This window comes from Leuciscus leuciscus (assembly GCF_965113295.1).
Source record: "Leuciscus leuciscus genome assembly, chromosome: 1".
NCBI classification, from domain to species: domain Eukaryota; kingdom Metazoa; phylum Chordata; class Actinopteri; order Cypriniformes; family Leuciscidae; genus Leuciscus; species Leuciscus leuciscus.
The window spans coordinates 78945191-78958218 of record NC_138725.1 but is presented as its reverse complement, the minus strand read 5'-3'; the positions used below and the strand labels follow the sequence as shown (position 1 = coordinate 78958218).

At 42.0% G+C, this 13028-nt stretch overlaps 1 protein-coding gene across 1 annotated transcript in view; it reads left to right on the top strand.

The window, feature by feature from the left end:
* The window catches only part of proza (protein Z, vitamin K-dependent plasma glycoprotein a), a 50973-nt gene that overhangs the window by 21554 nt on the left and 16391 nt on the right, over positions 1 to 13028 (top strand). The window contains exon 6 of the mRNA XM_082186378.1: positions 3184 to 3312. Coding sequence (XP_082042504.1) covers positions 3184 to 3312 — 129 coding nt within the window. The remainder of the gene's footprint in view (positions 1 to 3183; positions 3313 to 13028) is intronic.

Here is a 13028-nt window from a genome sequence, read left to right as displayed (position 1 = left end):
TCCTCTGAGGAAGGACCTGCTTTCTCAGGGACGGGGCACCCTGTGGCACCCTCATCCCGATCTTTGGAACCTCCACGTGTGGCTCCTGGACGGGACGAGGTAGGTTTGAGTACCCTACCACCAGCGGTGGTGGCTACCATCACTTCCGCTAGAGCATCGTCCACGAGACATGTCTATGCGTTGAAGTGGAACCTCTTCGTCAACTGGTGTTCTTCTAAACATCAAGAACCCACGAAATGCTCGATCAGTGTCGTGCTTTCCTTCCTGCAAGAAGGGTTGGAGCGTAGGCTGTCTCCTCCACCCTGAAAGTGTATGTTGCCGCCATTGCCGCACATCACGACGCAGTTGAAGGTAAGTCTCTAGGAAAGCACGACCTGATCATCAGGTTCCTGAGAGGAGCAAGGAGACTGAATCCTCCTCGCCCTCCTCTCGTTCCCTCTTGGGACCTCTCAGTGGTTTTAACTGCCCTGCAGAGTGCTCCCTTTGAGCCTCTGCAATCAGTGGAGCTTAAGTTCCTGTCTATGAAGACAGCGCTCCTGGTTGCATTGGCCTCCATCAAGAGGGTAGGGGACCTGCACGCATTTTCGGTTGACGAAGCGTGCCTGGAGTTCGGGCCGGCTAATTCTCACGTGATCCTGAGACCCCGGCCTGGATATGTGCCCAAGGTTCCTACCACACCCTTTCGAGACCAGGTAGTGAACCTGCAAGCGCTGCCCTTGGAGGAGGCAGACCCAGCCTTGTCACTGCTCTGTCCAGTACGCGCCCTCCGTGCTTACGTAGACAGAACGCAGTGTTTCAGGACCTCTGACCAGCTCTTTGTCTGTCATGGTGGGAAGCTGAAGGGAAAGGCTCTCTCCAAGCAAAGGTTGTCTCACTGGATAGTGGACGCCATTGCTTTGGCTTACCAGCAGCAAGGTCGACCATGCCCCCTTGGTGTGACGGCCCACTCCACCCGGAGTGTGGCATCCTCTTGGGCTCTAGCGCATGGCGCCTCGCTAACAGACATCTGCAGAGCTGCAGGCTGGGCGACACCTAACACATTCGCGAGATTCTACAATCTCCGAGTGGAGCCAGTTTCTTCTCATGTACTCGCTTCAACTAGCAAATAGATTCTGCTCAGGTGTCTTCGCTTGCTCGCCATTCCTCTCCACGGACGGGATACGTGCGATATTTCCTCAGGTGAGCCTCATAAGCCCTGAGTCTCCTCCAGCACTGACGATGTCAACGCCAGAGTTTGCCACCGGCAGCTCTCGCGCTTGGCTAGGTGCCTCCATGTGCATGGTTCCCCCTCTGGGCGTCCCCCACATATGTATTCCACTGTAAGCCTCTCTGAGCATGTGTCTTTCCCTCGGCAAGCCACCTTGCCACCCCTGGGGTTGAAATATTCCACCTGCGGCTGGACACCCCAGTGTTCTCCAAATGCAGCCCTCCTGGGTCATATGTGTATTCCAAGTCCCCCCCCTTCGGGTTGGGCATGATTGCATATTTCCACTGAGATATGCTTCCCAGTGTACCTTGGTTTAATCCTGTGTTAAGTAGGAGTCCTTCGTCCGTGCCAGTCTCACGACAGGGAGCTCACACTTACGCAGGGCACTGGAAGACAGTCGGGAGGTGGCGTGATTACACTGGGAACCCCATTCGTCGTCATCCGACGTAACTCGGAGTGACAACGAAAGGGAACGTCTCGGTTACATATGTAACCGAGACGTTTTCCTTGCTTTACCCCGGTCTTAAAGTAAAAAAAGATAACTCTGAAAAATAGTAGAATTAAATTAAATACATTTATAGTGAGATAACTACAATTTATTTAATTAAACGCATTTATGGTGAAATTACTACATTTCATGTCAATCTGTGTTCATTTTGACCACGAAACATGCTGACACTTTAATTCAGCGCGTGCAGCACAGCAGAAATAGATTCGGTGCGGAAACGATCTCTGCACTGCTGTGTACGCACCGCAACTGGACCTGTTAACATGGGTACGGAAAAAAATATGCACTTCAAACGGAGTATGTGTGAAACGGCGCAATCAGACAAACGGCAACATCTCTTACCACTGCTCCATCTGTTTTCCTGAAGCCAAAATACTTCCACACCCATGACTTGACGCCGACTGGAGTGTGTAACATTTCACTGTCATTGCCAGCTCGCTCTGAGGGATCCATCGCTCTTGAAAGTCAGACTCAACAATGTGTGTGAACATAGATAGACTGTGAAACGTAAGTAACGCGTGTGAAGCGGTGTGAAGTAGAAGACAATAATGCATTCAATTAAAACTTAATTAGTTTTTTCAATGTAATTTCCTATTTGCCTATATGCATGTTGTTATATGGATTACATGATCTGAGAATATACATTTTTCATTTGAATTGGTTCATTTAAAGGTAGACATGTCAAGCTTTCTATAGATATATTTCTCATATCTGTGAGGCAAGTATACGCAGAGTTTCGGTTCAGTATTGTGACGCGCTCCAGTTCATAGAAACCGAGACGGCAGAAAGCACATCCTGATTGCTTTCATTATTTTACAAAAGCACAACATTTTGTTGTAATAGTGAGTTTACAGAAATAAAAGTAGACCCTTTACAGTTTGCATTACTCTTATCTGTATTTTAGAAAAGTACATATAAAAAATCACAGTTAGATAAAAATGTATTAATTTAAACAATGTAGAAATTTAATGCAGATACAATGAGCCCATTGAAGTAATGAATACTTGTTTGTTAACAAATGATTGACATTTAAAAAAAAACACGTGAATATGCCCTTATAACAGCGCATATTTATCTAGGTTAGCATTAGAGCGAGCGGACTTGTAAAGTTACTTCTACTTATGTTTCAAGTTGAATGAATGGCGGATGTTTGGGTTTCCTGCCGATCTGTCCGTCACGGACTACACGAGTTTGATAGTTGCACTTATTTTATTACAGGCTGTTTACTGTCCGTAGAGGTTATGAACAGTTATAATAAGATAACTTCCAGAAACAATACAGAGATCTGAACATGCATTTCATGACCTCTGTAACAAAATACTGCACACAACAGTTTTACCTTAAAACTCTTAAGATTTGACTACTTTATTTCTGTAATATTTCTGAATTGTCTTTATTAAATGATGTCTTTATCTCGCTGTTATGACTGGATCCTCTCGTAACTCATTGAGTGTTGTCTCATCTACAGATCAGACGGTGTGTGTGATTGATAAGAGCAAAGGTTGCAGTCAGTTCTGTAAGCCGGGCTATCAGTCGTACGAGTGCTCGTGTGCGTACGGCTGGAAACTCAAGCAGAAAGACAAGTGCGAGCCGGCGGGTGAGTCACAATCACAGTTCATACCTCACAAACACACACAAGCAGCTTACAAAACTGATGACGACTCCTGATAGTGGCATATATATAGCCATAACTTTATATAGTTTCAATATAGCATGTTTTATTAGCATTGTGTATTTCATTTCATTTAATACATGCCTAGACATTGGTATTATTTTAAAAACACTGAAATAACTTTATATAGTTTCAATATAGCATGTTTTATTAGCATTGTGTATTTCATTTCATTTAATACATGCCTAGACATTGGTATTATTTTAAAAACACTGAAATAACTGGGTCCACTTTATTTCGATGGTCCACTTTAGACATTCTACTAACTATAAGTAACTTTGCAACTACATGTCAACTAACTCTCATTAGAGTATTAGTAGAAATAGTGAAGGGCGATTCCACAGTTTAGGCCTAACTGCAAGGACAAACAGCCTGCAAAATCAATCTTCATGGAGAAAGCCATTGTCCTCAGGTTAACATCCTGAGAAAACCTGGGGTACAGCTGTGTGAAAGGCAGGATAAATCTGGCAATGGTAAACTAGTCAACTTTGATCAAAGTTGAGTTGATGTAATATTTAACGTATGTAACATGGACAGAAAAACAGTGTAAGTTCAAGCAGAAAGTGTACTTTATCTAATTCATCTTAATACAATTCTGGTTGAATCCCAGTTCATGTTTTGCTTTGTTCCTAATTTGGTACAGTTATGAGTCATGCGTTGTGTATGGTTCACAAAACTGGTAATAGGACTTCCATGCAGGCAGGGTGGCCATCTAATATTATCTGTTCTATAAACTTAAAGGTGCATTTTTGAGTCTGGTATGTTCATAAACTGAAAGCCAGCAAAATTACGAAAAAATACCACAGGTATATTTTTCAAATTTATTTGCCAAATGTAGAAGACAAAGGAACTCCTACAAGTGTACAAAGTTATAACGTGCGTAAAGTGGACGGAAAAAAATTAAATAATCCTGCAAGATTGCCTCTGTAACACAAAATAATACCATTTCATGAAAACTGGTAAAGAATAGAACAAGTTCATAACACATTAAAATAACCTGATATCATACTATCAAATTTAAAGATCATACATTGTGTGTAGTGGCCGTTTGTCAAAAAAAAATAAAAAAAAATAAAAAAATTAATTAAACTTAAATCAAACTTCAAACGACAACCTTTATAGCACCCTGGGCAGGTGATGCACGCAGGCAAGAAATGAGTCCAATTCCAGGCTGATTCAAAGTTGTGGCTGATTTATTTTCCCAACGGAGCAAACAATACAGCATCTCTCACGCTGATAAAAAAACCATATGCCCATCACCCAGGTGCTCCAGATCACCTCCTACTTCCTACCTATATTCACCTTTACACCTGTGCACACTACTGCCCTCAGGTGTCTAAATCAAAACATTGTAGTTAATAAACTAACCAAAAAATAAAGACTAAACATATAAATAAAACAATTACCTAAACAAACAACAAAATAATATTACCAAAATATATTACTAATGTGGGAAAAATTATAATGATAAACAAATCAATTAACAAAATTACCACTACTGAAAGCAAACTAATGTAGCTCCAACACTCCGGCCCCTAATTGTGCATTATGACAATTACTGAACTCTCAAAACGGAGCTACACACTATATATTCTAACTATATCAGGAACAGATGTCTTGCCGCACCTGCAAGGAAAGAGAAAGAAAGAGAATGACAGATGCAGACAGAAAGAGAGAGAGTCAGTTCATGTGATCACACTGCCGCCTCCAGCAGCAGGCACAGCTTCGTCACAGGCCTCTCTAAGATGCTGGTCTTCGTTTGGAGGCGAACAGAGCGCACAACCCCATTCACATCCGATCTGACATCCAAAACTTTCCCCATCATCCAAGATCCTCTTGAAGCTGTAGCATCTGCCACAAGAACAACATCTCCAGGTATAAGGTTTCTTCTTAGTGCTGCCCATTTTTGTCTCTGTTGCATCAATGGCAGGTACTCAGAAATCCATCTCTTCCAGAAGAGTTCCGCCATGTACTGTATCTGCTTCCATCTTTTTCTGACATACAGATCATTTCTGTCAAACAATCCTGGTGGCATAATTGGTTTACCTTTCAACAACAGAATGTGATTCGGCGTCAAAGCTTCCAGGTCATTTGAATCACCGGAGGCCCTTGTAATAGGCCTATCATTCAATATTGCTTCCACTTCGCAAAAAATAGTTTGGAGTGCTTCATCGTCCAGGGTCTGCTGTTTAAGGACTGAGTTAAGAACACTCTTCACTGAGCGAATCAGGCGCTCCCAAACGCCACCTTGATGGGAAGCTGATGGGGTGTTAAATCTCCATTCTATGCCGTCCTGAAGAAAGGCTCTTTGAATTTTACCATGATTCAGAGCAGCCAGACTCTCCTTGAGCTCACGGCTGGCTCCAACAAAGTTAGTTCCATTGTCCGACCTGAGAGTTGAAACTGGGCCTCGTCTGCAGATGAACCTTCTCACTGAATTTATACAGGAGTCTGTATCCAATGTGTATGCTACTTCCAAGTGTACAGCACGGCTGGTCATACAGGTGAAGAGTACTCCGTATCTTTTGAGAAGACATCTGCTTCTTTTAACTTCAATGGGCCCAAAATAATCAATGCCAACATGAGTAAAAGGGGCTTCCTCAGGCAACACTCTTTCAGCAGGTAAGTCCGCCATTTTTTGTTCAAGGAGTCTTCCTCTGTTGCGTCTGCAAACAACACAATCTGATATGACCTTTCTGGCAGCAGAGTTTGCATTTACAATCCAATACTTCCGCATTAAACTGGACAACATATAATTTCTTCCAGCATGACCTATCTGCTGATGAATGTGGCGCAGAATTAATGTTGATACATGCAGGTCTTTTGACAGAATAACAGGACGCTTGGATTCCACTGGCAGTGAGGATTTGCTTAACCGACCACCCACTCTGAGAATCTCACCATCCATCACTGGGTCCAATCTATACAGTGGACTGTCCTTGGATACGGATTTTACACCACTCTGCAGCGAGGTAATTTCATCCTTAAACCGTTGATGTTGTACATACCGGATGATTGACAGCTCTGCCCTGGTCACATCTTGAGGTGTTAGACTCTGTCCTTTGAGTGTAGCCTTAAAGCTCTGCATTTGGCTTTCCACCTGTTGATAACAGTCTGTAGTGTCCATACTGAGGTCAGCAGAGGCATAAAGCTCCTTTCTCCTATGTCCCAATAACACAAGAGTATCCTTGATCTTAAGAAGCCAAGCTACAGCTACTCGCAATCTCTTCCAAGATGAAAAGTAATGAATCAGGTGGCTCATAGCACTGTCTGTGTCTTTAACAACAGCATTCACTGTCAAATCCCTTTTGATCTCAGGGTCAGCGCCAGGAATCACCTGAAGATCTACATCCAATTTAGGCCATCCATCCTTGGACTTATAAAGGAAATCAGGTCCCATCATCCATCTCCTTCTGTTCAGGAGATCTTCTGCCCTCATTCCTCTTGACGCTTCATCTGCTGGGTTTTCCTTCGTCCCCACATATCTCCACTGATCAACATCAGTTGCCTCTCTGATGACTGCAATTCTGTTGGCCACAAAGGTATAGAATCGCCGGCTTTCATTTGATATATATTTAAGGACTGTTGTACTGTCGGTCCAGAAAACTGACTTCTCCAGCCTAAGTTGCAACTCCTTCTGTAGCATGCGGTCTACCTTAACAGCAAGGACTGCAGCTGTTAGCTCCAGGCGAGGAATTGTTGTCTGCTTCAGCGGAGCAACTCTGGCCTTCCCCATCATAAATGCAACATGTACTTTATTATTCCTTTCCAATCTTAAGTAAGAGACAGCTCCATACCCAACCTCACTGGCGTCAGAGAAGTGGTGAAGTTGTACAGTGACAGGGTTGCCAAAGTCATTAGGCTTAATACAACGGTCAATCTTGAACTTTGCCACCTTGTGGAGATCTTCCAACCAGCCAGCCCATTGCTTAGCGAGAACATGGGGAATATATTCGTCCCATCCAAGATTTCTTTTACAGAGTTCCTGCAGTAACAACTTAGCCACCATGCTGAATGGAGAAAGGAAACCCAATGGGTCATAGAGGGAGCTGACCACCGAAAGAATTCCTCTTCTCGTCTGCGGTTGCTCTTGTGCTGAAGCCTTAAATCCAAATTGGTCAGTCTCAACATACCACTGTAGTCCTAATGTACGTTCAACAGGAAGTTGATCTGTATCCAAATCCAGCTCCATCATGTCTTTTGCTCTGCGGCCTTCGCTAACAGAGCGCAACACTGCACGACTATTGCTGACCCACTTTGACAGAGTGAATCCTCCTTTCTGACAAAGTGCAGTTAAATCCTGGATCATTTTCTTAGCTTCCTCTTCTGAGGCCATTGAACGGAGGCAATCATCGACATAAAAATTGTTTTTCACTGTACTCACAACCTCTGGAGGGAAGTGTTCTGCGTTGTCATCTGCCGTTCTCCTCAAAGCATAACTGGCACAGCTTGGCGATGATGCAGCTCCAAATAGATGTACCTTCATGCGGTATTCCTGCGAAGCCTGTGCAGTGTCACCATCTGGCCACCAGAGGAAGCGGAGAAAGTTAACGTGCTTATTTGAGACATGAACCTGGTGAAACATAGATTGGATATCAGCCACTATTGCAATAGGCTCCTGCCTAAATCGGACTAAAACTCCAATGAGGCTGTTAGTAAGATCGGGGCCTTGCAAAAGCTGACTATTAAGGGATGTTCCTTTGTAGGAAGCTGCACAGTCAAAAACAACTCTTAGCTTGCCCTTCTGAGGATGATACACCCCATGGTGTGGGATATACCACAATTTCCCATTGCTCTGTGTCAACTGGTCAAGAGGAACTGGCTCAGCATGTCGCTGTGTTATCATTTCATTTAGGAACGTGATATATTCTTCCTTAAAAACACTGTTCCTGTCAAACTTTCTTTTCAGGCTACATAAGCGCTGCTCTGCTATATAACGATTGTCTGGCAGGGTTACATTTTCCTTTCTGAATGGCAAGTCAATGCAGTAATGACCTCCAATTAGTTTTGCTGTGCTACTGACAATATCCATGAACTTAATATCTTCTCTGGACATTTCAATCTGCTCTTCTGATGAATTTTCATTAAAGTCATGGTGATACTGCTTAACAAGCATTTCTTGCAGGTGTTCAACAGAGATGCGATTTGCTGTCACAGCAGAATAGCCACTCTTACCTCTACAGCTACCATGAAGAGGACCATTAATGACCCAGCCAACCCTGGTTCTGACAGCGTATGGGCCCTCATCTAGGCTATTTATTACTTCCCACGGCTCCAAAACCTTAGGGGCATCAGTTCCAATTAGCAGATCTACATTTGCATGAATGTCATGGAGTATTACATCCTTCAAATACGGCCATGGATCAATATCTGCTTGTCGTGGAATATTAAGTGTAGACACAGGTATAGTTTTTTGAGTCAAAACATCAGGAAGCTCTATAAAATCTTCAGCACTCATGCCAGACACCTCAAGACCTGACAAAACATGAGCATTCACAACCTTTCGTTGGCCCATTGTTCTCAACAAAATGCTTGTCTTCTTACCTCGCAAATTTAACCTTTTCGCCATGGTTTCTGTACAGAATGTGCCGGAACTGCCAGGGTCCAGGAAAGCATATGTCTGCATGATCTTATTAGTTAGTTTGCTTCTGACCTTTACTGCAACAATAGAGAAGGTAGAATCATCTTCCACACCGGCCCCAATATGGCCACACGTCTGAAAGGTTACAGTTGAATCGCTTGGAAGGCTCACAGGATGTCTGGCTTGTTCTACAGATGTGCCTTTATCCTGTCTTTCTATATGAAGGACCCCAGGATGTTTCTGATGACATACATGGCAATCCAATCGACTCCTACAGTCCTTGCTTGTATGGCCTACCTTCAGGCATCCAAAACAAATACCCTTGTCCTTAATGAAGTTGATCTTGTCCCGGTGTGTCTTGGCTTTAAACTGTGAACACTGACCTAGTGTGTGGTTTCTCTGCAGGCAGAAAAGACAGCAATGAGTGGAGGGGGTGCTATGTTCTGCAGGCCGTACAATAGCTTCTTCCCTCACAGGAGTGACATTCGTAACGTAGCTGCTTCCCTTCCTTCTTTGTCGTAGCTGGCTGTTAAAGGAGGCCTTCACATTAGGATGTTGAGGATCTTGAATGTTTCCAAAAACTGGATCTAAAGCAATTTTCACTTGTCTCTCAATAAAATTTACAAGATCAATGAATGTAACTCTCTGTCCACTTCTTTCTTGCAAGTCACATGCAATGTTCCTCCATTTTTCTCTTAGTTTGTAAGGAAGTTTTAAAATGATACTACGCATGTTAGATGGTAAATCCAGTTCCCTCATATACATTACTTGTTCTGTTAGGTTTGAACATCCTCGGAGAAACAGAGAGAATGATTGTAATCCCTTTACATCTTCACCTTTAATGGGTGTCCAGTTAGATATTTTTTCCATGTAAGCAGATGCAATTTTATATTCATCTCCAAAATGCTGAGCAAGAAGACTCTTGGCTCTGTGATAGCCTTGATCTGGAGGTATATGTTGACAACTGTGCACAAGATCCTTTGGCTGCCCCCTGGTGTATTGTTCAAGGAAATGCAAACAGTCGCTGGGATTATTCGTTTTCTTCTCCACTACATTTTCAAAAGCTTCAATGAAGGATTTATATTGAAGAGGGTCTCCATCAAAAATTTGCAGATTTCTTGGAGGAAGAACAGAGGATATATTTTGCTGAACCAACATTGCAGTGATTTCGTTTTGTTTTTGCATAATGCCCACCATGTCATTTTGGTTGTTACCGCTTTGAGTTTGAGAATTTAATATAGGCCTATGTCCCATTTGACGTCCATTTGCAGTCTGTAATTCTTGATATTGAACTTCTGGCCCAAACGGCCTTCCATACATTCGTTCAGCAAATCCTTGTCTTGGCCTAACAACTGATGCAGGATCAGGTACAGCAAGAACATCATTTTCAGGTGGAACAAAAGCTTTGGCAAGAGGATCTAAACCGATGGATCTTTGAGCTTTGCTCCTCTCCAAATAAGAGTTCATTCCATCAGATCGTCTTGAACCACGCTGTGATGAGTTCATTTCTAAAACCTGAAGCCTTGCCGTTGTAGCTGCCAAATCTGTTTCAAGCGCCAATTGCTCCTTTTCTCTACGAAGCCTTTCCTCCTGCGCTTCTATATGATGTTTCCTTTTTAAAGCTTCGGAGCGTTTAAGAAGAGCTGCTCTCTCGGCCTCCGCATTAATGCGCGCCGCGGATATTGCAGAAGTCTTTGATATGCCGGTGGCACGTGATTTTACAGAACTTTCTCTTACACTTAAGACGTTAGAAATACTGTCTTCAGGTTGTATTCCATCATCAACGCATCCTGCGTCGATAGGTTCTTTTGGCGGTGAGTATTGATAACCAGCTTTAGACAGCCACTCCTTCACATCTTCAATAAATGCATGACATGATTTAATTTTCTCCTCAAAGCTTTTAGTTTTAGTGATGAGTATTTTATCTTCTGGTAGAGGCAATTCCATAAATGTTTCATGAATATCAAGTGCTTCTTCATAACACTTAATGAACAAAGCGAGCTGAGTGTTCACTGCGTCGGCATTTTCATTTAATTCTATTAGGGCACGGATTTTATCCATAAGCTTTTTTGCCTGGTTAATTTTTGCAGTGCGTTTTTCTTGACAAGTTTGTATGTAAAAGCACATTCCTTTAGAAGTCAATTTAATTGACCGCTTTGATTCTGGCCTCTCCACATCTGTCATTTTTCTGCAAACGTATTGCCAAATTTTTGATAATATCAGTGAATGTTCACAATCGGGTAACAATCGGATACCAACAAATCCTCTTCATCCACATAAGCGCACATTGCGCTGGCTTTACTTTTTTATGAATGTAGGCCACACGGTGCGTTAATAGTTCAACAAAGCACACAGCCAATTTAAAGCAGTCCAAGTTTAAGTTCATGTAACTTTTCATGAAACCGTTTTCCTATACGGCGTTTCTATCAGTACATACCAACTGGAAATTTCTTAGCTCAGGCCAGGCCTCTGTCTCATGCCAGCAGATAATCCATGAATGGTGAATAAAACAATCCATGCTGATTTTCCATCGGGTATCCCAATAATATCCGAAGCGAATTCCAAGGAAAGTTCTTCTTCTTTCTTTAATCAGTGGACAGGTTTTTTACTTGATGTAGTGGCCGTTTGTCAAAAAAAAAAAAAAAAAAAAAAAAAACATTAATTAAACTTAAATCAAACTTCAAACGACAACCTTTATAGCACCCTGGGCAGGTGATGCACGCAGGCAAGAAATGAGTCCAATTCCAGGCTGATTCAAAGTTGTGGCTGATTTATTTTCCCAACGGAGCAAACAATACAGCATCTCTCACGCTGATAAAAAACCATATGCCCATCACCCAGGTGCTCCAGATCACCTCCTACTTCCTACCTATATTCACCTTTACACCTGTGCTCACTACTGCCCTCAGGTGTCTAAATCAAAACATTGTAGTTAATAAACTAACCAAAAAATAAAGACTAAACATATAAATAAAACAATTACCTAAACAAACAACAAAATAATATTACCAAAATATATTACTAATGTGGGAAAAATTATAATGATAAACAAATCAATTAACAAAATTACCACTACTGAAAGCAAACTAATGTAGCTCCAACATTGTGAATTAAATAACATTTGTAACGTGGACAGATAAAATGAGTAATTCTGCTGAATAGAGCACCAATAACTCTTAATGCAAAGTAACCCTGAATATTTGTTAACTAAAGGACAATTCATTTACTGCAGAAGTAAATGGAAGGCAGTTGAGGAGGAGTCAAAAATACGCAGAAAACAACGTTGGAAGTTGGACAGACTGAAAATTTCCGTCTAATTTATGAACAAGATGTGCAGAATCTGTCAAAATGTAAAACCACCATTCATGCATGCTCTTTCACGATGAACACGACGCTTTCGGTCCGAAACCACTCGCAATCATCCGACTCGCACACTCTTTTATCCTTTCTCACCACAATGATCCTATTTAATGTTTACTTAACCAAAGTTTACCACTTTCGTAACATTTTAACGTTCGTAAACTTTTGGACAGAATCCACAAACTTACCCACATTGGTCGAAATCCGTGAAATCCTGTTAACTCTTCCTTCCACGCAGAGCGACCGTGACCTAGACAATCTTATTTCTGACATGAGAACCGTTGAGACATTAGGAGATGGAAATTCAGCGTCAGAATAAAATGTACGAGCGTTATGATTTTTGGACAGAAAATCTCGGCCCCCGTTTTATCCCGATTTATTAACAATTTATCATGTAGCAACGCATATGAGAATTTAACCCACACAAGATGTTTTTATCGTTTTGCTACTGATAGAATTACATGGAAAGATTATATCTCTGCTTCCTTTAGAATCATAGTTTAACGTGCGTAACTGCTTGGACAGAAAGTGTAACGAACGTTAGTAAATGTTTCCATTGCATCGTGGTGGATTAAGGGAATTATACTTTCAGTGTTAGTACTAGTATTTTGTAGAAGACACACCAAAATAAATGTTATGCGCCAAAATTCAGGATTTTATTAAAGGAAATGAAAGAAATGACTTAGGAAAAATCCAGATG